The following is a 25,222-nucleotide window of genomic DNA, read 5'->3' as shown; positions in this document are numbered from 1 at the left end:
GATCAATCTGATTTCGGTGTTGACCATCTGGTGATGTCCATGTGTAGAGTCATGGCATCTGGTCCCATCACTTCATGGGAAATAGATGGGGAAACAGTGGAAACAGTGTCAGACTCTATTTTTTGGGGCTCCAAAATCACTGCAGATGGTGACTGCAGCCATGAAATTAAAAGACGCTTACTCCTTGGAAGGAAAGTTATGACCAACCTAGATAGCATATTCAAAAGCAGAGATATTACTTTGCCAACAAAGGTCCGTCTAGTCAAGGCTATGGTTTTTCCAGTAGTCATGTATGGATGTGAGAGTTGGGCTGTGAAGAAAGCTGAGTGCCGAAGAATTGATGCTTTTGAACTGTGGTGTTGGAGAAGACTCTTGAGAGTCTCTTGGACTGCAAGGAGATCCAACCAGTCCATTCTAAAGGAGATTAGTCCCGGGTGTTCATTGGAAGGACTGATGCTAAAGCTGAAACTCCAATACTTTGGCCACCTCATGCGAAGAGTTGACTCATTGGAAAAGACTCTGATGCTGGGAGGGATTAGGGGCAGGAGGAGAAGGGAACGACAGAGGATGAGATGGCTAGATGGCATCACCAACTCAATGGACATGAGTCTGAGTAAACTCCGGGAGTTGGTGATGGACAGGGAGGCCTGGCATGCTGGGGTTCTTGAGGTCGTAAAGAGATGGACACAACTGGGCAACTGAACTGATACAGGTTTGCCACCCCTCTTCTTTCTCTTTGTCAGCACCATCACCTTGAGAGCAATAACAGAAAGGCTGTTTTTCAATCTGAAGTTTCTAATAGTCATCTAGTACAACAATGTATTCTTATCTTCAAGACCACCCATCCATAGACTCTAGGACAATGGCTCACACCAAGTGGAGCTCAGTAGATATTTATTGCATTGAGTTAATCTGAACTCAGGACCCCATTCGACACTTTATAAGCCCAAAGTTTATAAAGTGACAGGCTCAGTAACACATGCTGTGGTTGAAAATACAAAACATTCATTTTTCTCAAACTCTTAGACAGTCATCTTAACCGCAAAGACTTCTGTTCTATCATGATGACTCTAGTATACAGATGTATCAAACCGAGGGAACTATCAAATGCATCTCCAGAAACGTTTTATTATGAAATGTAAGTCAAGGAGTGCCTGTTTTCCTTCTTCTGAAAACGGGTCCCCCCACCCCTACCCCGGCTCATTTCTATCCTCTTCAATAGGAATTTAGCAGCCAGAGTGGTTGAAATACTATTCATATAAGTTCCTCCGGAGGCTTAATCATCAGCCCAATGCTGTGGAACCACTCTGGTCTTTTCTAAATTCAACATTTCTGTCAACAACAAATGCGGCAAGTACAAAATGTTTCCTTACTTCTTCCACATCAAAATTACCTCCTACAGGAACTAGAAAATGTTTTGTCTATGAATTACCATCTACAACAGCCACTCGCCACCGGGCAGCTCAAGGGTCTCGCACACAAAGGATGAGAGAGGGTCGTGGGGAGGCTGCGGGGCGTCGCTACCCGGCCTGGCCCCGCGACGCCCGTCCTGAGTAGACAGCCCGGGAGTGGGGGGACCAGGAGCGGGCTAAACTTGGGGCTCGGGATATCTGAACGCCACGGAAATTGCGGTCCTATCGAAACGAGTCAGCGCGAGTGGAGCGGAGTGCGTGCGCGAGCTGAGTGAGTGCTTACGTCGCAGCGAGATCTGTGCTGGGATAATTAGAGAGGAGTTGGGCTGAGCCGAGTCCTCTTTTAGCAGCGGCAGCCGGAGCCGCAGCAGCAGCAGCGGCCGCGGCGGCAGCCCGGAGGGGCGCGTCTGACTCCGGCCGCCCGGGCGCGCACAGGGTGGGGGCCCGGGGCCCGCAGCAGCCGCGCCCTCGGCCCCAGCGGCTCCGAGCGCACAAAGGCGGCGGCTGCCCGCGTGGCCTCCTCCATCCAGGCGTTCGATTCTCGCTCCCTTCCTTCTCTTCTCTGGCAGGCGAGAATGGCAGGGCCAGGCGAGGACCTGGGACAGCGGTGGCCCTAGCTCTGGTCTCCCCCCAACAACCGCCCCCCGCCCCCGCCACCAACTCCCACCCCTCCCGCGGGGAGAGGAAGCGGCTGCTCGAGGACGATGTGGCCAGGGCTGCTCCCTAGTGCGTCTTCTGCCCGGGTGCCCGCGGCCGTCCCTCTTCTCTGCTCGCTCCATCCCACCGAGAGGAGTTGATGCTGCGATCGCCGCCGCCGCCTCCGAAGCCGCGGCTGATGGATGCCAGGGAGTGCCGCATTGCTTAGCGTCCCCGCCTCCGGGTTTGCTGGTAGGAGCCGGCTGCTCTTTCTTCTCTCTTGCTTTGGGGCATTGTAGAAAAGGTAGAGATATTTTAATCTTATCTTCCATTCCTCTTTCCCACCCTCTCCTCCCCCCAGCCTGCTTTTGAAATGTACCTTCCCGGAGAGATATCCCCCCCCCCTCCTCCGCAGCAAGTCCGTTGAAATAAAGGGCTAGAGGCAGGCAGAAGTTGGTGGGGGTGGGGTTGGGGGGGGGTAGCCCACGCGGGTGCCAACGCCACCAAAAACCCTTCTGGTGTCTTAAGAGATCACGGTGTATCCAGGAGGGGAGGAGGGAAGGTGCGCTCTCTGCAGTCGCCACCTAATTGGATCCTAATCGTTTTCAACGGAATCCCGCAAATGTCTTAGAAATAGCATCTCTGAATAAGTAGGAGAAATAAGCTTCGTTCCCCTCTCTTTCTCTTTCTCTCTTTTTTCCTTCTGGCAAAGACGCTCTCTCTCCCCCGCCCCGAGCTCAGCGCGCTGAAGAGCCACCTTATTATTAATCAGAATTTCCGTCGTTATCCCTGGCAGGAGCATCGTTCAGTAAGGGACCGCAGAAGCATCACAGTGCTGGGGCTGAGATGTGCGTGGGGGTTGTTTTCGTACCATCTCGGAAGAGAAGAGGACGGTACCAAGATCAGCACCCCCTGTGCTGGGTGCAATTAGGGGTGTTTTGTTAGGAGAGAGAGAGGACAAGAAGAGGGGTCCTGGGCCACCGGAGGGCCGCATCTCTTTGGAGGAAAAGGAAGAGGGAACCGGGGCAGGACGTTGTTTTTAAGGTGGGGTGGGGAAAGAAGTTCCTATCTTTCAGAGAAAAGGTGCAGGAAAGCAGGAGCAACAGGGTACTTGATTGGACACCAAGGCAAATCATTTCCTGTAAAGAAGAGGAAGCAGGCAGCAGGGAGGTCTGGAGGCTGGAGTGTGGTGGTGGCCAGGGCCAGCTTGGTGGTGGGGCAGTCAGCGAGAGAGGGGCAAGGCTCAGGAACACGCAGGACAATGACTCATTTACAAGCGGGTCTCTCTCCTGAGACCCTGGAGAAAGCCCGCCTGGAGCTCAACGAGAATCCGGACACGCTGCACCAGGACATCCAGGAGGTGAGGGACATGGTCATCACGAGGCCGGACATTGGCTTTCTCCGCACAGATGATGCCTTCATCTTACGCTTCTTGCGGGCTCGGAAGTTTCATCACTTTGAGGCCTTCCGCCTCCTGGCCCAATACTTTGAGTACCGGCAGCAGAACCTGGACATGTTCAAAAGCTTCAAGGCCACTGACCCTGGGATCAAGCAGGCACTGAAGGATGGTTTCCCTGGGGGCCTGGCCAATCTGGACCACTATGGCAGGAAGATTCTAGTCCTTTTCGCTGCCAACTGGGATCAGAGCAGGTAAGTCCTAAATGCAGTCTTGTGCTGGGTCTTCTTTTACTCTCCCATTTTCCAGAATGTATCTTGAGCAGCGTCACCATTTTACTGCTTTGAGGGTACTGTTTATTTGGCTCTTGAGAGAAAGAGAGACCTGAACCAAGACAAGAGTTGTTGGTGGTCGCCTTGAGGGGTGGCGGGGGCTTTTATTTTTACAGTTGAAACTCTTACTTCACTAGCACCCTTTTTCTACTGGAGGTTTAAGTATATCCTGAACCATATTATTGTGCTGTGTAATCTAAATCATTTGGCTTCTAAATAAAGCTGGTACATTCTTCAGCTCCCGAATAAGTTTACTGTTCTGTGGAGAAATGAGTTTGAGAATACAGACAACTTTCCCTTTTTCCTCCCTAAAGAAATTTTTTTTTTCCTAAAGAAATTTTTAAGCTAGATTCATCATCACCACCCTCCTTCCCCTCCATGACCTCCTCCTCCTTTGCATATCTCTCTCTCTCTAGCACTGCAATTTTATTTATTTATTTATTTTTTTGAAAGAAGAGCCTGGCATTCAACCAATATCGAGTAGCTTTATTGCTTGGGAACTTTTCTGCTTGGTGATGTGTAGATGAAGGAATAATACGATGTGTGTCACTTCAATAAAAACGAAGAGTTGTCCCCTCTGTTGCTGAGCATGCTGCCGACACTGAATATGAAGGCTGACTGGCCTGGTTGTTCTATACCTGTCACTAATCTAAAAGAATGTGTTTCCTGTCTGATGTGATTTTTCATCTTTTGGAAGGAAGTGAAAAATGTTCATATCTGTCAGTTGGTAGACTTTTTTGAGCTCTCTGTCCTTTTAATAGAGGAGAATTAATATTCTTATTTCATCTACATGACAATAGACAATAACAGACAATGACTTCTACTTCCTCAGTCGGGGGAATTATTTTCTTAGACTGAAAGATATAAGAAATTATAAAAGACTCTTGTGGAAGGTGGTTTCAATTAAGTTTGAAGTTAAGTAAATTTCATGAAACTTAAAAATGTTGCCAGAATTATGAATCATAGGAAGCCTGTTGTTAAAACGTCAGTGTATTTTTAGTTCTGTGAACCGTGATTTTTGATGCATCTGGTTAGTTTAAACCGTCTCTGGAGCAATTTTAAAAGACTTTATAGTTACTGAGATCTTATAGATCTCCTATGGCTTCTCAGAGTCTTGGGATTTTAGAATGCAAATTAATATTTTTAACAGGTGTTTAACTCTTCGATTGGTCTCCTATTCTCTTTAATTTTAGGTTGAGAACTACTCTAATTCCTTTTTAGGTAAATAAAAAGAGAAATTACTACCTGAAGAATCATAAAGCTAAGACATTCATTGAAGGAGTTAGCCATTGAGGTGAAATGAAGTTCTCTTTCTGTTTGTTACTTTGGCTATTTATAGAGATTTTATTCTACTTTTTATCAGGTAGCAAAGTTGAAAGTCTCATGAAATGCCATTCTTTGACCACAATTCCTGTTTAAAAAGTTTTTATTTCATCTAAGAAGTACATTGAAGATTTGTGCAAACCAATTATTGTGTAGATCAAAGTTGAAAAAATTTATTCAAGAAAGAATCTAGTATTTCATATGTCAGTTAGGCAGGAACTTAGTTTATTGAGCTACTGTGGAGTGGGAGCTGTGGAATGGTATGTTTAAATATGTGTCAGAGTCTGTTAAAGATATCCTTAGGGAGGCAGATAGCCCTTAGAGACATAAATATACATCAGACCTATTTTCCTTTATTTTTGTAAGTGATCTAATATTCATGTTGATTTATAAACCTAATTAAGTTGAAAATCACTTGTAGTTCTCACCTATATGAGAAGGTGATTATTCTGGATTTACTAAAGAAACTATGTTTTAGTTGTCTATCTTATGCTTTCATATAAAGTATAAGTTGCTAGTAATCAAAGTATGTCTCCCTAGAAATCTACAATGGGAGGGGACTTATTAATTGATATGTAGAATTATTTCTTTAAATCAACATATGTGACATTAATGTATATGGGACATTAAAATGAAAAGCTATGTCCTGTAAGAATACCTTACAGGATCTATAGACTAATAATTGTGAATTCTATTTCTAAGGTTTAAATGAATAGGTATGATCAAGTAATAGTACTTCAAGGTCAAAAGGTATACACGGTATTTAGAGCTCGTCTAAAATTCAGTTGAGTTTCCTCCTCCTATGTTCTTTAAGAAAAGTTCCCCCTTCCTTCTCCTTGTCTCCTGCCACCCCCATCCCAGATCTAAGTACACATATGGAGCTAGTGGGAAAGAACCTACCTGCCAGTACGGAAGACATGAGAGACATGGGTTCGATCCCCGGGTCAGGAAGATTCCCTGGAGGAAGGCATGGCAATCCACTCCAGTATTGTTGCCTGGAGAATCCCATGGACAGAGGAGCTTGGAGGGCTACATACAAAGGGTCACAGAGAGTTGGGCATGACTGACTTAGCAGCAGCAGCAGCAGTGGATAAACAGGCCCATCCTCATGGTATCTTCTGTGAAGCTTTATCATGGGGACATGTGCGTAAGGACTGTCTCTGCCCTGCTCTGAAACCAGCAGGACAGCTGCCTTTCTAACAGTTCCAGGGTGTCACCAGCCCTTTTCCTGCCTTCTGCCTGAATCCTCTTCCTTCCTCCACTATATATCTTCAGGGCTTATCTGACCTGACTCCTACAGAAGTTTCTGCCACCTTCCCTAGATGTTACCTTCTGATTGTTCTGTTAGCTGGATACGCCATGTGCCGGATTCTCTTCCTCCCCATCCCTCCCCTGTTCTGTGAGTCAGGTGTTCTCCCCTTCCTGCTCTGATCCCTCCAGCCCAAACAACCTGGGTCCCTGGAGAAGACTGCACATCTCAACATAATTCTAGCTGTCTTCCTTGAGTTGTTCAGTGAGTTGTCTGGCTTTCAATAACTTAAAAAAAATTTTTTTTTAGAAGAAACAAAATAGCATTGTTTTAAAGAAAGAATAGGTGGGAATTGATCAGGGTTACATTGGGAAATTCTAGAAATGAGGTAGAAGAAAATGCACCCTTCCCTTTTATTTCCAACTTCTCAAAGGGGATAAGCAAAATATTCTCTGTGAATTTTGAAAAACTTTGTAAAGACCCATGAAATAATTGATCTGTATAACAAAAAGCAAAACTAAGCTTTATATTATAACAGCACCTAAGCTAATGTTCAGTAAATGTTTGTTGAGTTGAATTGAATTATGCATTTTTTTTTAAAAAAAAGGTTTCTAAGTAGGAAGTTATCAGATATATACTTTCTCCTATATTAAATTTTTAGGACAGTTTTCTGTGCTTCTCAGGAGACTGGAGACAGTAAATACATGTGAGATGGTGACTATAAATAAAATAGTGTTTCTTCCTGCTGCAATATAGTGCAGGTCAGTTTCAGGTTATTGCAAATAACTGGACCATTTCCAAAGCCTTTACAAGAAATATGGAATCGTCGGTAAGACGAAGGTATAATATTTACAGTGTGCTCACCTAATAAAAATGAAAAGATAATCGAAATGCTGAAATGTCAAAATGACTTTCAGTGTGGTCTGTGGTTCTTTTTAAAAAAACATAGAACGGGTTCAGATGATTTATTACATTTATTGAGCAGGCTCTCCTTGGAAAAGATTCACATAATCTTATCTTCTTTCTTTCAAATTGTCCAACAGAATTTCTGAAAGCAAAAGTAGATTCCACAAAATTAAAAGCGGTTGAATTGATACCCTGCAGCACGACAATGCAGTAGTACTCTGTGCCTGACATGGTGTCTTGCTTTCCTGGGTGACGGCACCCTGCTTCACGACTCAGCAATACCTTCACATTTCCCACGTGATTTCATCAACAGAATGTGATGATAATGTACCAGGAATCTAGAGCAGATTATACTACCTTAAGAAAGGAAGTTTGGAATGAAAATAGATTGTGCTCTAGAGCATGAGAGCAGGTATCTGAGAGGTTGAAATTCACTGGCATGTAATGATTGTAAATTGTGTCAACCAAAACATAATGATAACATATATTCTGATAATTGGCCTGTAATTTGTCAGTTAGCCTGCAAGTGGTATGTCACATTTGTTCCTGTGGTTTAGTTGCTAAATCATGTCTGACTCATTCCAACCCCATGAACTGCAGTGAACCAGGCTTGCCTGTCCTTCACTCTCTCCCTGAGTTTGCTCAAACTTGTATCCATTGAGTTGGTGATGCCATATTTAATCCAGCAGACAACCACTGATGTGGAATCAGATTAACAACCACACAATTAAATACAGTGAAGTTAATGTTCTAATATAGTGGCAATTCAGAAAGCACTGACCGTCTTGCAGCATGTTTGGCTTATCATAATGGACATTGATTATCACTTTTAGTACTGAAAGTCTGAAACGGCTGGAAGACTGATTGGTGAGACCATGCTAAGATCCTCTAACCTGTCCTGGAATTTGCCTGAAAAATGTACTATTGTCAGTTTGTTCCCACAGTATGGTTTTTTCATACAAAAGAAAATATACAAATGGCCAGCTGTTTGAAGCTTTAGTTTGAATTATGATTATATTATAATTTATTGGGCTTTCCTGGTGTCTCAGACAGTAAAGAATCTGCCTGCTATGCAGGAGACCTGGGTTCTATCCCTGCATTGGGAAGATCCCCTGGAGGAGGGCGTGGCAACCCACTCTAGTATTCTTGCCTGGAGAATCCCCATGGACAGAGGAGCCTGGTGGGCTACAGTCCATGGAGTCTCAGAGAAAATTATGTGGCCAGCCTTCAAAATGAACGAAGATTATGATGATGGTAGCTTAAATTTTTTTTAAAAAACAGCCATAGACTATACATATTTGTTTTATTCTCAGCCACAAAGCTTTACTATTCTGTGAAAGTGCAATAAAATAAAATAACTAGAAATAGATTAAAATAGACAAGAGCAATTAACTAGATAATTACAGAGAAACACGTACTTGGTAATTTGCAAAAAGCAAGCCAAAAAAGAGGTTTAATTTTTTGGACTGATTTTTCAAGTCTTCCTGGCTCTGTTTACTAAAGTACTTAAATATTTCTCAACTTTTTGTTTCATGGTAGGGTCAGGATTCCTTAACTTCAAAATCCTAGAGGCACTGCTGTGCTGTATTACAGCTGATTTTAAGACTGTGCTCAGTAACTCAGCTGTGCCTGACTCTTCTGTAAACCCATGGGCTGTGGCCCACCAGGCTCCTCTGTTCATTGGATACTCCAGGCAGGAATACTGAAGTGATTTTCCATTTCCTGTTCCGGGGCATCTTCTCAACCCAGGGTTTTGAACCCACATCTCCTGCATCTCCTGTATTGGCAAGTGGATTTTTTACCAGTGAGCCACCTGGGGAGCCTGATTTTAAGGTTAAGTCAGTCCTAGAAATGGCAGGTATGGATTCCACGAGGTTTCTGTCTCAGCAGAGCTTCTGTATTGCTTTCTTATAAGGATGCTCTTTAAACAAATATTCTGGGAACTGCAGAATATTTCAAAATATGCCCTTGGTTCATACCATGAAAAATGAAAGAGAAAAAACATTGTCCTGAGAAATGTTATGAAATACTGGAACAAATCTCTGAGCAAAATAGGACAGTCTCTAAAAACTAGGACAATTATGCAGTAATTAGAGAAATAATCCTGAAATAACAGCAATGACCAGAAGTGCCAAACTTCACTAGGACCTTGATTGGGTCTGGCCCAAACCAGGCCATTTTCATGTTTAAAATATGCAACTTTAAACAAAGTTGAAAAGAAGCAATGGATTTGGTGTTACTATAGTGCTCTGAATGGATGCTTCAAAAGAAATCTTTAAAGATATTTTAAAACATGAGCCAACAGTAAATTCACAAATTATTGTTAGTGAATTACTATATTTCCTCCATTCTGAGAAAAAGATTGAGCTCTTTTACACCACTGAAGGGAGGTATATATGTGTATATTTATATATATATGTTAACATAGTTAATATAGTCATTAACGTAGTCAGTGGCACTCTTGCTGTGAGGGAAAAGGTGTCCTTGTATGTTGGTTGGATCTTTACAACAAGTAAACTGAGTGAATAGTACTTAATTCAAATCAGTGTTTTAAAAAGTACACTTTTCCCCAGCATTTGCTGCATACTTAGAATTTTAATAGGTGCTAGGGGCAAAAAAAAGACACATAACACATTTGTTGTACCATCAAGGAACTTGGGAAGAAAAGCATGAAAAGCTAAATGACTATCAGAGAGATAGTGAGTGTTCAATGAGGCTACTGGTCGCTAGTGCGGAAAAGTCCGGGCAGAGGCGGTAGCAGCCTGCTCTGTGTTGTGTGGAAAGAATACCACTTGTTTAGGCAATGTAATTCAACCTTTTGTTTTTTCATTTTAATTAATTAATTCATTCAAAAACACTTTTATACAGTATGCTATATTGTAGTGTATATCATATTTTATATATATTATATACAATATTTTATATATACATATATACACAGACACATATATATATTGGGCAGAGGTGGTAGCAGCCTGCTCTGTGTTGTGTGGAAAGAATACCACTTGTTTGGGCAATGTAATTCAACCTTTTGTTTTTTCATTTTAATTAATTCATTCATTTAAAAACACTTTTATACAGTATGCTATATTATAGCATATATCATATTTTATATATATTATATACAATATTTTATATATACATATATACACAGATACACACACATATATGCATGTCATATATTCAATATACACATATATATTTTATATATGTCAGGCACTATGCTAAGTACTTTATAAACATTCATTTATTAAATCTTCTTCACAATCGTATGAGATAGGTCCTGTTAATATCCACATTTTGCAGATAAGGAAACCGAGGCATGGAACAGCTAAGTATTTCACCCAGAACTGTACAATGAGTAAGTGAACTGGTCAAACTTGTTTTGTGTGTACAGATAGTGAACGAACATAAATCTGGGAAAAAAACCCAAAATATCCCAGAACTGTACAATGAGTAAGTGAACTGGTCAAACTTGTTTTGTGTGTACAGATAGTGAACCAACATAAATCTGGGAAAAAAACCCAAATATATCCAAAAAAGCAAGCCCTGATAATTAAAAAATCCATCTATGGTTTAGAAAATCTTGGTTAAACATCAGAATGTAGACAATTAGGCACAGAAAGTTAAGTTGGTAGAATAAATATTTTTAAGACAAAGACTGTACTAAGCAGCTAAGTAAACAGTATTCTGCCCTGGGGAAGAGTTGCCTTTCCAATGTTTGTATTTTTTTCCAACACTTCATTCTGTTTTATTTCATTTTGGTGGCAGTAGGTGAACATTTTTAAACTTTTCTTTTTCCAAAGAAAGACATTTTTCCTCTAGATGTTTCATTTCCAGTTATTTTCTTGTTCTCACTCACCTATGTTTCCATAGCAGTAAAATTCTGGAAAATACTCAGCAAGGCTGAGACAGCTTCATATGCCTAGTGATGGTGTGATGATTTTGGATTTCATATTGCCTCCAAGGTTTGTAGAGACTTAGCGTCTTCCCATTCTGACTCAAGATGTCTTGATGTTTTCCTTCTGCCAAAGCCCCTTGCTGGGACCAGGCTGGAGCTGCCCTGATACCTGGCCTGGTGCCATGTTTGTATCGACTTTCTGATCCTTCTTCTGATGCACATTATGCCACTGACACATAAAAACACAGAACAGCTATTCATCAAACTCTGTTCTAGGTCTTGGCACCGTAAGGAGTGGAGAGCTCTGTGGTGTCAGAAAGACCTAGCTTCTCATCTAGGCTTCCAGTTTTACTCTTACAGTGATTTCAGAAAAACTCTAAATTCTCTGAGACCTCCTCTGTGTCTTTATCTTCAAAATTATAGGAACTAAGCCATGCACAGAGACTTTGGGCTTATTTTGAGATTAAGATAATGCTTTTGAAATTGCTTTGGAAATCTTAAATGGTTACACAGATAGAGATATTATTATTACCACTCAGTAATATAAAGCACCTTGATGGATTCATCAACTTTAGCACCAATGATACCCCAAGGCATTAATGAAGGTAATTCTGCTCCTTTGTCTCTCCCTCTAGCACCTTTCTAACACAAGTGCATTAGACATTAGGAAATGTGGCTTAATGAAAGCTGAGGGTTGGGGGCAGCCTTAATGAAGAATTTAATAATGGCTGATTGATTTAATGACCAAGGCAAGCTGCTTGCTGTTGTGCTGTTCAGTGTGATGCCAAGATGCCAATTTTTCATTGTCAGGCTGAAGAAAGGGCTGGAGAGTAGGAAGGAAATGACATGTTTGTGATTTGTGTTGCTCTTTGCACTGATGGTCAGCTCTAGTAGGGGATGAGACCTTGTGAACCCCAGGAGAGAAGCACAGGCCAGGCAACTCCCCAAAACCTTGCAAGGTCAGAGGCAGAAGAGGCTTCCTTGCTCTTGATCACTCAGATAGTAAAAAAAAAAATAAATAAATAAAAGGACAATATATATATATATATATATATATATTTTACATATTGTAGCAGCTTTGATTTAAGAGCAATAGTTTACATAGTCCCAAGTTGTAAATTCCTTACTGGTGTCATTATTTCATCATCTCCAAGTCGATTTTGGATGCAGACTTTACCCGATGCTGCTTTGGGAAGCTCAGTTAGGAGTCAAGAGCTCGATTAACATGTTGGTTTATTGTTTATGGCTTTCAATGTAGAAGGGAAGAATAGCACTGGTGCATCTACTATAATTGGGGTGTAAACCTCAAACATGAGCTTTAGAAATGCTTACTGTAGTAACATCTAATTTGTGAAGTACAGCAGTTAGAAAATAGTTTTAACAAGGATAATGAAAGTCAGATTCCTAAAGACAGAAAATTCATAAAATACTCCATTTCTTCAGAAGATATTTTATGGACTTTGGCATGTAATAATGTTCTGCTTAGGAATAACCTGCTGAGCTGCTAATGGTAGTAATGTGACATGTTTGACAACAGAGGATTGGAACATCAAGAGTGGTTTTGACCTGCCCTTTAAATGCTGTTATTAATAGCTAGAGTGTTTTTATATTTCTTCTATTAAATGTGTAGTATATAACGTATACTTCTAATAATAAAAGAAATATAAAAACACCCCAAGCTAACTGCATTCAAAGGGCAGGTCAGAAAAGAATCCACCTGCCAATGCACTAGATGCAAGAGACGAGGGTTTGATTCCTGAGTTGGGAAGATCCCCTGGAGGAGGAAATGGCAACCCACTCCAATATACTTGCCTGAAAAATCCCGTGAACAGAGGAGCCTGGTGGGCTAAGGTCCATGGGGTTGCAAAGAGTTGGACATGACTGTGTGACTGAGTGCACGCACACACATACACACACACACTAATATAATTTATATAAAGGTCATTTAATTCTCTTTTTGGAAGAAAATATTAAATTAAAAAAAAAAACATTGGTTAGATTTACTCTATTGATGATCCTGGGATTTACCTTATTTTATTTCCTTTGGAATAATGATACGCATGTAAATTTTTCTCTTGATTTGACACAGTTTTGGAAAACCATACTTAAAATGTGTCATTTAAAATAAATTGCCGCTTATTTTCAGCCCTTACTGGTGTCATGGTTTATTCTTACTATTATACAGTGCATCATTCTATCAAAGCTGATTTCAAATTCAAGTTTTACTTAATTCTATTTGGTATTCTTACAGGAAAATCTAAGAATAATCATAATGGGAGGAAGTTCTAAGTTGGATTGTTCTAATTTTTAATTTTTTCAACTGTTATGAATTTTAAAAATTAAAGTGAGTATTTTTTTAGAGGGGGCGTTAAATTTTAACCAAGCTTCCCTGGTGGCTCAGATGGTAAAGAATCTGCTTGCATTACAGGAGACCCAGGTTTAATCCCTGGGTTGGAAGGATCTCCTGGAGAAGGGAATGGCAACCCACTCCAGTATTCTTGCCTACAGAATTTCAGGGACAGAGGAACCTGGTGGGCTATATAGTCTGTGAGGTTGCATAGAGTTAGATATGACTAACTTACACTTTTCACTTTAAATTCTAACCAGAAATACAGTCTTCCTGCTCCAAACTTCAGTCTATGTAAGTTCATAGGGTTCTGGTAACAGTACTGTGTTCAGTTCAGTTCAGTTCAGTTGTTCAGTCGTGTCCAACTCTGCGACCCAATGAATCACAGCACACCAGGCCTCCCTGTTCATCACCATCTCCCGGAGTTCACTCAGATTCATGTCCATCGAGTCGGTGATGCCATCCAGCCATCTCATCCTCAGTCATCCCCTTCTCCTCCTGCCCCCAATCCCTCCCAGCATCAGAGTCTTTTCCAATGAATCAACTCTTCGCATGAGGTGGCCAAAGTACTGGAGTTTCAGCTTCAGCATCATTCTCTCCAAAGAAATCCCAGGGTTGATCTCCTTCAGAATGGACTGGTTGGATCTCCTTGCAGTCCAAGGGACTCTCGAGAGTCTTCTCCAACACCACAGTTCAAAAGCATCAATTCTTCGGCACTCAGCCTTCTTCACAGTCCAACTCTCACATCCATACCTGACCACAGGAAAAACCATAGCCTTGACTAGACGGACCTTAGTCGGCAAAGCAATGTCTCTGTTTTTGAATATGCTATCTAGGTTGGTCATAACTTTTCTTCCAAGGAGTAAGCGTCTTTTAATTTCATGGCTGCAGTCACCATCTGCGGTGATTTTGGAGACCAAAAAAATAAAGTCTGACACTGTTTCCACTGTTTCCCCATCTATTTCCCATGAAGTGATGGGACCGGATGCCATGATCTTCGTTTTCTGAATGTTAAGCTTTAAGCCAACTTTTTCACTCTCCTCTTTCACTTCCATCAAGAGGCTTTTTAGCTCCTCTTCACTTTCTGCCATAAGGGTGGTGTTATCTGCATGTCTGAGGTTATTGATATTTCTCCCGGCAATCTTGATTCCAGCTTGGGTTTCTTCCAGCCCAGCGTTTCTCATGATGTACTCTGCATAGAAGTTAAATAAGCAGGGTGACAATATACAGCCTTGACGTACTCCTTTTCCTATTTGGAACCAGTCTGTTGTTCCATGTCCAGTTCTAACTGTTGCTTCCTGACCTGCATACAGATTTCTCAAGAGGCAGGTCAGGTGGTCTGGTATTCCCATCTCTTTCAGAATTTTCCACAGTTGATTGTGATCCACACAGTCAAAGGCTTTGGCATAGTCAATAAAGCAGAAATAGATGTTTTTCTGGAACTCTCTTGCTTTTTCCATGATCCAGCGGATGCTGGCAATTTGATCTTTGGTTCCTCTGCCTTTTCTAAAACCAGCTTGAACATCAGGGAGTTCACGGTTCACGTATTGCTGAAGCCTGGCTTGGAGAATTTTGAGCATTACTTTACTAGCATGTGAGATGAGTGCAATTGTGTGGTAGTTTGAGCATTCTTTGGCATTGCCTTTCTTTGAAATTGGAATGAAAACTGACCTTTTCCAGTCCTGTGGCCACTGCTGAGTTTTCCAAATTTGCTGGCATATTGAGTTCAGCACTTTCACAGCATCATCTTTCAGGATTTGAGATAGCTCAACTGGAATTCCATCACCTCCACTAGCTTTGTTTGTAGTGATGCTTTCTAAGGCCCACTTGACTTCACATTCCAGGATGTCTGGCTCTAGATGATTGGTCACATCATCATGATTATCTGGGTCGTGAAGATCTTTTTTGTACAGTTCTTCTGTGTATTCTTGCCACCTCTTCTTAATATCTTCTGTTTCTGTTAGGTCCAGACCATTTCTGTCCTTTATCGAGCCCATCTTTGCATGAAATGTTCCCTTGGTATCTCTAACTTTCTTGAAGAGATCTCTAGTCTTTCCCATTCTCTTGTTTTCCTCGATTTCTTTGCATTGATCGCTGAAGAAGGCTTTCTTATCTCTCCTTGCTATTCTTTGGAATTCTGCATTCAGATGCTTATATCTTTCCTTTTCTCCTTTGCTTTTTGCCTCTCTCCTTTTCCCAGCTATTTGTAAGGCCTCCCCAGACAGCCATTTTGCTTTTTTGCATTTCTTTTCCATGGGGATGGTCTTGATTCCTGTCTCCTGTACAATGTCACTAACCTCATTCCATAGTTCATCAGGCACTCTATCCATCAGATCTAGGCCCTTAAATCTATTTCTCACTTCCACTGTATAATCATAAGAGATTTGATTTAGGTCATACCTCAATGGTCTAGCGGTTTTCCCTACTTTCTTCAATTTAAGTCTGAATTTGGTAATAAGGAGTTCATGATCTGAGCCACAGTCAGCTCCTGGTCTTGTTTTTGCTGACTGTATAGAGCTTCTCCATCTTTGGCTGCAGAGAATATGATCAATCTGATTTCGGTGTTGACCATCTGGTGATGTCCATGTGTAGAGTCTTCTCTTGTGTTGTTGGAAGAGGGTGTTTGCTATGACCAGTGCGTTTTCTTGGCAAAACTCTATTAGTCTTTGCCCTGCTTCATTCTGCATTCCAAGGCCAAATTTGCCTGTTACTCCAGGTGTTTCTTGACTTCCTACTTTTGCATTCCAGTCCCCTATAATGAAAAGGACATCTTTTTTGGGTGTTAGTTCTAAAAGGTCTTGTAGGTCTTCATAAAACCGTTCAACTTCAGCTTCTTCAGCATTACTGGTTGGGGCGTAGACTTGGATAACTGTGATATTGAATGGTTTGCCTTGGAGACGAACAGAGATCATTCTGTCATTTTTGAGATTGCATCCAAGTACTGCATTTTGGACTCTTTTGTTGACCATGGTGGCTACTCCATTTCTTCTGAGGGATTCCTGCCTGCAGTAGTAGATATAATGGTCATCTGAGTTAAATTCACCCACTCCAGTCCATTTTAGTTCGCTGATTCCTAGAATGTTGACGCTCACCCTTGCCATCTCTTGTTTGACCACTTCCAATTTGCCTTGATTCATGGACCTGACATTCCAGGTTCCTATGCAATATTGCTCTTTATAGCATCGGACCTTGCTTCTATCACCAGTCACATGCACAACTGGGTATTGTTTTTGTTTTGGCTCCATCCCTTCATTCTTTCTGGAGTTATTTCTCCACTGATCTCCAGTAGCATATTGGGCATCTAATGACCTGGGGAGTTCCTCTTTTGGTATCCTATCATTTTGCCTTTTCATGCTGTTCATGGGGTTCTCAAGGCAAGAATACTGAAGTGGCTTGCCATTCCCTTCTCCAGTGGACCACCTTCTGTCAGACCTCTCCACCATGACCCGCCCGTCTTGGGTTGCCCTGCAGGCATGGCTTGGTTTCATTGAGTTAGACAAGGCTGTGGTCCTAGTGTGATTAGACTGACTAGTTTTCTGTGAGTGTGGTTTCAGTGTGCCTGCCCTCTGATGCCCTCTTGCAACACCTACCATCTTACTTGTGTTTCTCTTACCTTGGGCGTGGGGTATCTCTTCACGGCTGCTCCAGCAAAGGACAGCTGTTGCTCCTTACCTTGGACGAGGGGTATCTCCTTACCACCGCCGTTCCTGACCTTCAACGTGGGATGGCTCCTCTAGGCCTTCCTGCGCCTGCACAGCCACCGCTCCTGGGTTGCTCCTCCCGGCCACCGGCCCTGGCCTTGGGCGCGGGGTGGCTCCTCAGGGTCACCACCCCTGGCCTCGGGCGAGAGGTGGCTTCTCCCGGCCGCCCCTGACCTTGGACGCGGGGTGTCTCCTCCCGGCTGCCGCCCCTGACCTCGGACGCAGGGTAGCTCCTCTGGTCCGTTCCTGCGCCGTAGCAGCCTGGCACTCTAAGCCACTGCCCCTGACCTCGGACGTGGGGTAGCTCCTCTCGGCTACTGTGTTAGGCCATTATATATAAAAAGGAGATGAGCCAGCCATGAAGTGACTGATAAAGGTGTTCAGTCATTCTTATTTTACAGTTTTAAAGACAAATAAGTGACAGAGCTCTACAGAGAGTTTTATCTTATAGACTTACATAGTATTTGGGCGATGCCATATCCTTGCTGCTTCTAAGGCTCTTCAGTCCTGTCCGACTCTGTGCGACCCCATAGACGGAAGCCCCCGAGGCTCCCCCGTCCCTGGGATTCTCCAGGCAAGAACACTGGAGTGGGTTGCTATTTCCTTCTCCAATGCATGAAATACATAGCCTGTATACTTTCCAGAGATTTAAAAATAGTCTGTTGATCTTTGCCTATAACAGTGGCAGTAAGCTATCTAAAGATTATCTTTACTTTTTAAGTTAAATTTACAAAAAAATAGTCTTTAGTTCTGATTACACTCTGCCTAGTGCACTCTGAGTGTGCTCACCACTACAGTGAAAAGTGTGCCGTGTGTGCATTCCAACAAACCCTTCTTGAACACACTGTATACCTGGCATTGCCCACATGCTCTCACCTGAATCATATCTTTGACTTCCCTTCCCATTCCCCCTCCTCTCACCTGGCCACTGCCAGTGAGATGCTGTGAGATAGTCATAGACACTCTCGTTTAAGGAACTCAGCCTCAGAATGATAAATCATTGACTTGTCCAGGGCCACACAGCTAATGAGGAACAATGAAAAGATTCCATTTTAAAGTCTTCTGACACCAGGCCCTTTGCTTGATTAATGCTGGGACCCTCAAGAGATTCTGTTCCAAACTGCTGATATTACAGATGAGGAAACGAGGCCCAGAAAAAGTGAGAAATTGCCTGAGGTTTCACTGTTAATTTTTCCTTCCTTTCTGAACTACTACGCTTTCTCCCTTCTCCTCCAAATGTTTTTAGAAGTAGAAATAGAACTACTCCCTCACATGTGCTCATTGTCTCAGACGTCTTCCTGGTGAGCCCATCACTTCCACTAAATCCCAGTGATTTCAACTCCTAATCCACCACCCTCCCCATCCCACCTCTCCCCTGATATCAGGATCTCTTTCTCTAGCTTTTCCTGGACACCTCCACCTGAATGAGCAAAAAAGTAAACTTGAAAGAGGTGCTAAAAAAGGAAAATTGTTAACATCTTCCATAAATGTACTAATTTCTCTTGAAATGCAAGGATTCCCTCTTAGAACAATTACCTCGTTTTCCTCTCAGCTCTGATTGCATTACTTCCACTTCTGTGAACATGGGATTGATATGCTTTTGGTTCTGGAATTTTCAATTTTGAGCTCTCTCCTGAGTTTGAAATCTACTTTCTCAGATATTTACTTGATATATCTTCCTGGGTATACTACCCATTTCTCAAGTACAATCTATTCTATTCCAAATTTTACATTTCCAGCCATCCTTAATTGCATCCTTTTTTTTGCATTATTGATTTTGGTGATGATAAATGGTAAAATCTAAAGTATCATTTACTTTAGACAGCTTACTGGTACTGTCAAAAGCAAGGATCTGAAGCTAGAATCTGTGTGTCATCTTTTACTTTTCCCTCAATCTTAGCCCCCACGTCTAATTAAGTATTAAATTTTAACAAGTTTACTTCAAACATACTTCTTAAATTTGGCTTCTTTTCTTCTTACTTCCACTGCCTTTGTTGAGACAATGCCTTAGTGTACAATTAGTGTCTTTGCACTTGAGCTCTGTTTTACAAGAAGGGAAGAGCATTTATTGGATTTTTACAGTGTGTCAGGGACTGTGCTAAGCTGCAAGGTAGAAAAAGATAAAGACTCAACTCCTGAATGTGGGTGGCCTATGTAATAACAGGCAGATACATTTTCCCTTTTATTTTCATTGATTTTACTGATTTTCCTTTCTTTCTATCCATCCCACCTTTCCTTTTTTCTTTTCTTTTATCTTTATGATATACATTCAGTCCAAGTAATTAAAATCGGTTGACACTTTCAACCACAACTGTTTACACATGGTGTTGTTTATTGATGAAACTCCTTCAAATCCCATTCTCAAATTTTTCACATGTGAAGATATGAAATGTCAGTACTTTTAAAAGCATTCCTGAACTATTTAAAAGTACCATGCCTAATTTTTACAGAATAGAACATTTGCTAAAAATGAGATTTTGTAAGGTTATAAGGAGACCTGCAAGGAAAAGGAATGATTATAAAATATGTATAGAATTTTCAAAAGCATTGGAATTTGTTTTGCTAAAATGCATGTTAAGTTCTAATATGTCCCCTGAGTATAGTGAATAAAGTAAACTTCATCTTAGAAGATTTTTAAACAAAATATTTTCCTTAAGCTTTCTGAGGTATTTTAAAGGGAATTTTTAGTATGCTAAAGACATTCCATAGTTTCTACAAATGGTGGTTGTCAGATTTAATGCAGTACTTTCTGTTGCTGATAGGTACACGCTGGTGGATATTTTGCGTGCCATCTTACTTTCTTTAGAAGCCATGATTGAAGATCCTGAGCTTCAGGTGAATGGATTTGTTTTGATCATAGACTGGAGTAACTTCACCTTCAAGCAAGCTTCTAAACTGACACCAAGCATGCTGCGCTTGGCTATCGAAGGCCTTCAGGTAATGATTTACAGATTACCATGTTTGGCTTATCTCTAGTAGAGTAACAAGATGTCTTACTTAAATAATAATAATAAAAATTTAAAAACTAGTTTTAAACCACAAACACTGAAACACTAACAGGAAAAAGGATCATAGAAGAAAAGCTAGAAGATGTGGGCCTTTCAATAAAGGGATTTTTGTGGTACTTGGCAAAGACCTCACTATGTCTAAATGTTAAGTGGATGATGAGCTGAGATTTTTATCTCAGCTCATCAGAACGAAATCTGGATTTTAATTATTAGCTATTTAGGTTTTTGTTTCCCTTTCTTTTTCTGTGTATAGTTGTTAATTAGCTAAATGTTTGCTTCATTATTACATTTAACCTGGTGAATTTGGGGGATGTGGTCCAATAATTGTTGGAAAGCCAGTCAATCAATATATATTTTCACGCCTAAGATGTGGAATCACTGTTTTGAATTACTTCTTTAGATTTAATTTGGATTTTTGTTGCTTTTTTTTTTCTTTTGTGGAGGGGCCATCATATGGAATTGACATAGGAATGGTACATCTTCCAGTGAATGACGTTTACCTGGTTGCAGATTATGAAATAGAAAATCAATTATTATTTAGTGGCATGTTATAAACCTAATATTGACAATTTCTTTTTAGCTTTTAGGATGTCCTTCTTCTACTCTCTGCTGTCTGCTACTTTATATATAATATTTATGGAATAAAATTTAAAGTCTTAAAAAGATTTGCAAATTAATTCTTAAGTGATGTTATTCAGTATTTATTCTCAGTGTGTTCAGTGTGCATTTTAGAATTTTGCAGCAGTTAAATTTTGGTAACTTTTACCAATGAAAATATCATAAAATAACTAATTTTATCTTTGTCATTCATTAGGCCAGGATGTTAGTTTTCTTTAAGTCAAATAACTAAAATTATCTGGAGCTCTCAGTTCAGTTCAGTTCAGTTGCTCAGTCATGTCCAACTCTTTGCAACCCCATGGACTACAGCACACCAGGCCTCCCTGTCCATCACCAACTCCTGGAGTTTACTCAGACTCATGTCCATCGAGTCGGTCATACCATCCAGCCATCTCATCCTCTGTCGTCCCCTTCTCCTCCTGCCTTCTTCATGATAATTTCTGACTGTGTCTATGTCATAGAGTCATAGTCATAGAGTCATAGAGTCATAGTCATAGACTCTGTCTATGTCTAAATTGATGGATGATGACCCCCTAAAATAGGGTCACTTTTCCAAGCAGCAGGGCATCCTAACCAAATTGAATTCACAGTTTGGGTTTTGTCTCTGGAGTGAATAAAAAACTGATTTTTGTATACGAATATGTTTTGCCTGATGCAGGCTTCTTGACTTGCTCCTGGTGAGTCAGCCTGGCTGCTACCTTATCTTGAACATTTTCTTTTCAACTCCATAGAGATAGTTAATATGGGTTGGAGAGAGGGCAACACTTGGAAATGTGTATATCAGGTAGAATCAGTCCTAATTCTGCCCTATTGCCAGCAGCATGTAAAGTGTTCTTCACAGAGAAAATTAGTTACCGCCAGCATATTGCTTGACACAGAATGGTAACTTAGCCCTTGATTATTGTGATTCCAGTTTCGCTGGCAAGAAGCATAGGCTAGGCCTTCAGCACATGAAGAACTGGATAACTCATATTATTTCTGCAAGATTGAAAAAAACCACCTTAAGGATAGGCCTAGAATCTTGCTATTTACTAATTTACACACTTTATGGAGTCATTTAATAGTAATAAGTCATCACTGGAGAAAAAAACATGCTTGGGAGCTTGTACATATTTGGGAGCTTCCCATGACTCACGGCCCCAGTTAGGACTTTTTAAGCACTGAGAGTCAGCACAGCAAGAGCTACAGTCAGAGTCAATGTCTGTGCTTGTGTTAGAGAGGCAAATGGTCCCCTCTCCCTGCAGAGACCTCTACTGAACTTCCTTGTCTCTATCCACCATCACTCCCAATTCCCTTTCCTTGCTACTGGGACCCAGACTGCGTAAGCAGGCTTGATTCCTCCTGGTTGCTGATTGGGAAGCCACTTAAAAGAAGTGAATTCCTCCTGGGAATACATTTGACATGTTACTACTTTTAAACTCAGTTTTTCCTTCGTTCAAATTAATTTCTTTTTAATTTAATCTTTTCTTTTTTTTGGCTGCGCCAGCTCTTCATTGCTGCATGCGGGCTTTCACTACTTGTGGTGAGCCGGGCGCTATTCTTCATTGTGGTGCGCGGGCTTCTCATTGTGGTAGCTTCTCCTCAGATTAATTTTAAATGCTCCATATCTATATCTGTGTCTGTGTCTAGATTGGTATCTGCAATGGTGATTCTGAATAGGAATGTAAGATGTGCTAAAAATGTTCCATTGTGACATGTGTGCTTCATACTCAGTTTTACATACGAAAGTAACATTTTCTGACTTTTCTAATTAAAACTGTTTTATTTTACATTTACTATGTGAGAAATACTATTGTATAATGAGACATGTTTCATGCAGAGCTTGAATAAACTTCTTTTGAGATTAACATAAGATCATAAAATATTTGAAGTAAAGATACATATACACAATTTTTGTTTATTAAATACAATTATCACTATCACTAAGATCATCACCAACACTACAATAATAAACCCCTTCTGATTAACCCAATTGGAGAAATTAAGAGGTAAAAATATTTTTAATAACTCAGTGATCATTTATATCATGCTATCATCCTGCTATAATATTGTTACTTTTACTTGTTATTTAGTTGCTAAGTCATGTCCAACTCTTTTGTGAGCCCCATGGACTGTAGCCCACCAGGCTCCTTTGTTCATGGGGTTCCAGGCGAGAATACTGGAGTGAGTTGCCATTTTCTTCTCCAGGGGAACTTCCTGACACAGGGATCAAACATCTCCTGCATTGCAGGTGGGACCACCTGGGAAGCCTACTTTATCAAGCATAAAATATATCCTAGAGAACTGAACCTGAAGTAAGAAAAGGTACCAGTAGGTCTAATGCCAGGGAGGAAACTTGTTTTAATGATATATATTATTAATGAGATGTTACTATGTTTTGAAGAGGGCTTATCTCTCATCCTTTTGAGGTGATTATGTATCCTGTCTACCCTCACCAATCCCCTTTTTTCTCAAGTATTTTGAGTGACTCAACTGGAGATAGCACCTTATACTTTGGTTAAAATATATAGGCTATTGCTATAATGTCCACCCCTGTTCACAGTACAAGGCCAATAGGGAGAAAGAATGGGCTATAGAGGCAGATAGGCCTGGATTTGGATGGCAGCCCTGCCACACATCAAATATTTGAGCAAATTACTTAACTTGTTTGGATGTCAGTCTATTCATTTATACCAATTTTAAAGTATTAAATTAGAAGTGATACATCTTGCACCTAGCAGGTGATATTAATGATCAAAGTAATTGATGTGGATAAGCTCATTTTTCAAGTGGCATTTCTTTCTGGATGTGTGCTGATTTTCTCACAATTCAGTGACTACCTTGAGTGTGAAGACAAAGATGATTGACTTTGGGAATCTGAAAAATATCATACTTTGTCTTAATGCTCAGATTATAGATGCTCAGATTACATTTTTAAAAAATCGCTTCACTTTGTGGTTAAATAGCATCTAGATATTTTCATAGTAGGTGCCAAATAGTATATTTTTTCTTGTTGAAAGCCAGGCAAAAAATGAGTTTTTTTCACCTGGTAAAAATTAATCTTTGTTTCTTTAGGCCAGAAACTCCAAGCGCAGTTGGAATGGTGGTGATGGTAGAGATAGTTTTGGCCTTAAGGGATGAGCAAGAGTTTGCTAAGTGGATAAGGGCAGAAGAACAGTTTGGACAAGGAAACTTTAGGGAGGTAATTTGAACAAATATATAGCTATTTAAAAAAGGTTTACCTCACGGCTCAGCTATAAAGAATTCTCCTGCTAATGCAGGAGACACGGGTTTGATCCTTGGGTCAGGATAATTCCTTGGACAAAGAAATGGCAACCCACTCCAGTATTCTTGCCTGGGGAATCCCATGGACAGAGGAGCCTGGTGGGGTACAAGCCATGGGGTTGCAAAAGAGTCAAACATGACTTAGCAACTAAACAACAGCAACAGCTGTTATAAAGGATTGAAAGTATGTGGTAAGTCTGATTTGATGTAGCTAGAGTGAGAAATGAAACAAGTGACCAGAGATGATCTGGGAAAGACAGCCTGAGACCTGGCTCTTTGGACTGGAGGAAGGCATGCTTTGTGGTTTGACCTGTGTTCTCCAGACATGGGGATGTTCGGGATAGAAAAGTGACCTGGTCATCCCTCTGTTTTGGAAAGATCTGGCGAGTAGAAGAAATGACTGGGATCAAAGGAGGAAGGGTTAGGTATAGAGAATCCCCAAACTTCCCTAGAGGTAGTTATACTGGTCCATTTTTATAGGACAGATAATGAAACTTCAGGGAGTTTAAGACACTTACCTAAATTTTCTCAACAGATATCAAGGCTTGAGTGCAGGTTGTCTGGATTCCAAAGAATGAATATCTTCCATGAATCTTGTTGTTCCTGTTGTTTAAACATTAAAAAAATTATACAATTTTCCATTTGCAGTTATTATAAAATATTACACATATTCCTTGTTTTGTATAATACATCCTTGAGCTTTTTTTACATCCAGTAGGTTGTGCCTCCCATTCCATGTTGATGTCTCTGTTGTTTCCAAGACTGCGCCTACGAAAACGTGGGTCAGCTCAGGTTAGGGTAACTTCCCTCCCCATGCCAAAAACCCTCACATTTTCGTACAGGTGAAATTGCTTTATCGGGATAGTACAGTACTAAAATAGTCACAAACGGCTGACCTTGCACTTTTTTTGAAACCAAGGGGCAGAACTATTTTCTTCTTCCCAGTGAGTGGTCTCCTTGAGTGACTACAAGCCTCCCAGTTCCCTGTGATGAAGGACAAGGGCAAGGCACTTTTCTGATAGCCAAAGAAAACTTTTATCCCCACAACCACAAATTGGTAAGCCACTCATTATATTGATCCAAGGCAATTCTGTAGGCTTTCTTTCTGCAGATTCTTCAAACATTTTTT

General features: G+C 41.0%; 1 protein-coding gene across 1 annotated transcript in view; it reads left to right on the top strand.

Moving 5' to 3' along the window:
• The first annotated feature begins 3,309 nt into the window (after nt 1-3,309).
• CLVS2 (clavesin 2) overlaps nt 3,310-25,222 on the top strand; it is a 77,484-nt gene continuing 55,571 nt past the window's right edge. Inside the window, exons 1-2 of the mRNA XM_068985467.1 lie at nt 3,310-3,698; nt 19,966-20,140. Coding sequence (XP_068841568.1) covers nt 3,310-3,698; nt 19,966-20,140 — 564 coding nt within the window. The remainder of the gene's footprint in view (nt 3,699-19,965; nt 20,141-25,222) is intronic.

This window comes from Capricornis sumatraensis, chromosome 13 (assembly GCF_032405125.1).
Source record: "Capricornis sumatraensis isolate serow.1 chromosome 13, serow.2, whole genome shotgun sequence".
NCBI classification, from domain to species: domain Eukaryota; kingdom Metazoa; phylum Chordata; class Mammalia; order Artiodactyla; family Bovidae; genus Capricornis; species Capricornis sumatraensis.
The sequence above is the reverse complement of the archived record's forward strand: the minus strand, read 5'-3'. Positions and strand labels throughout refer to the sequence as shown.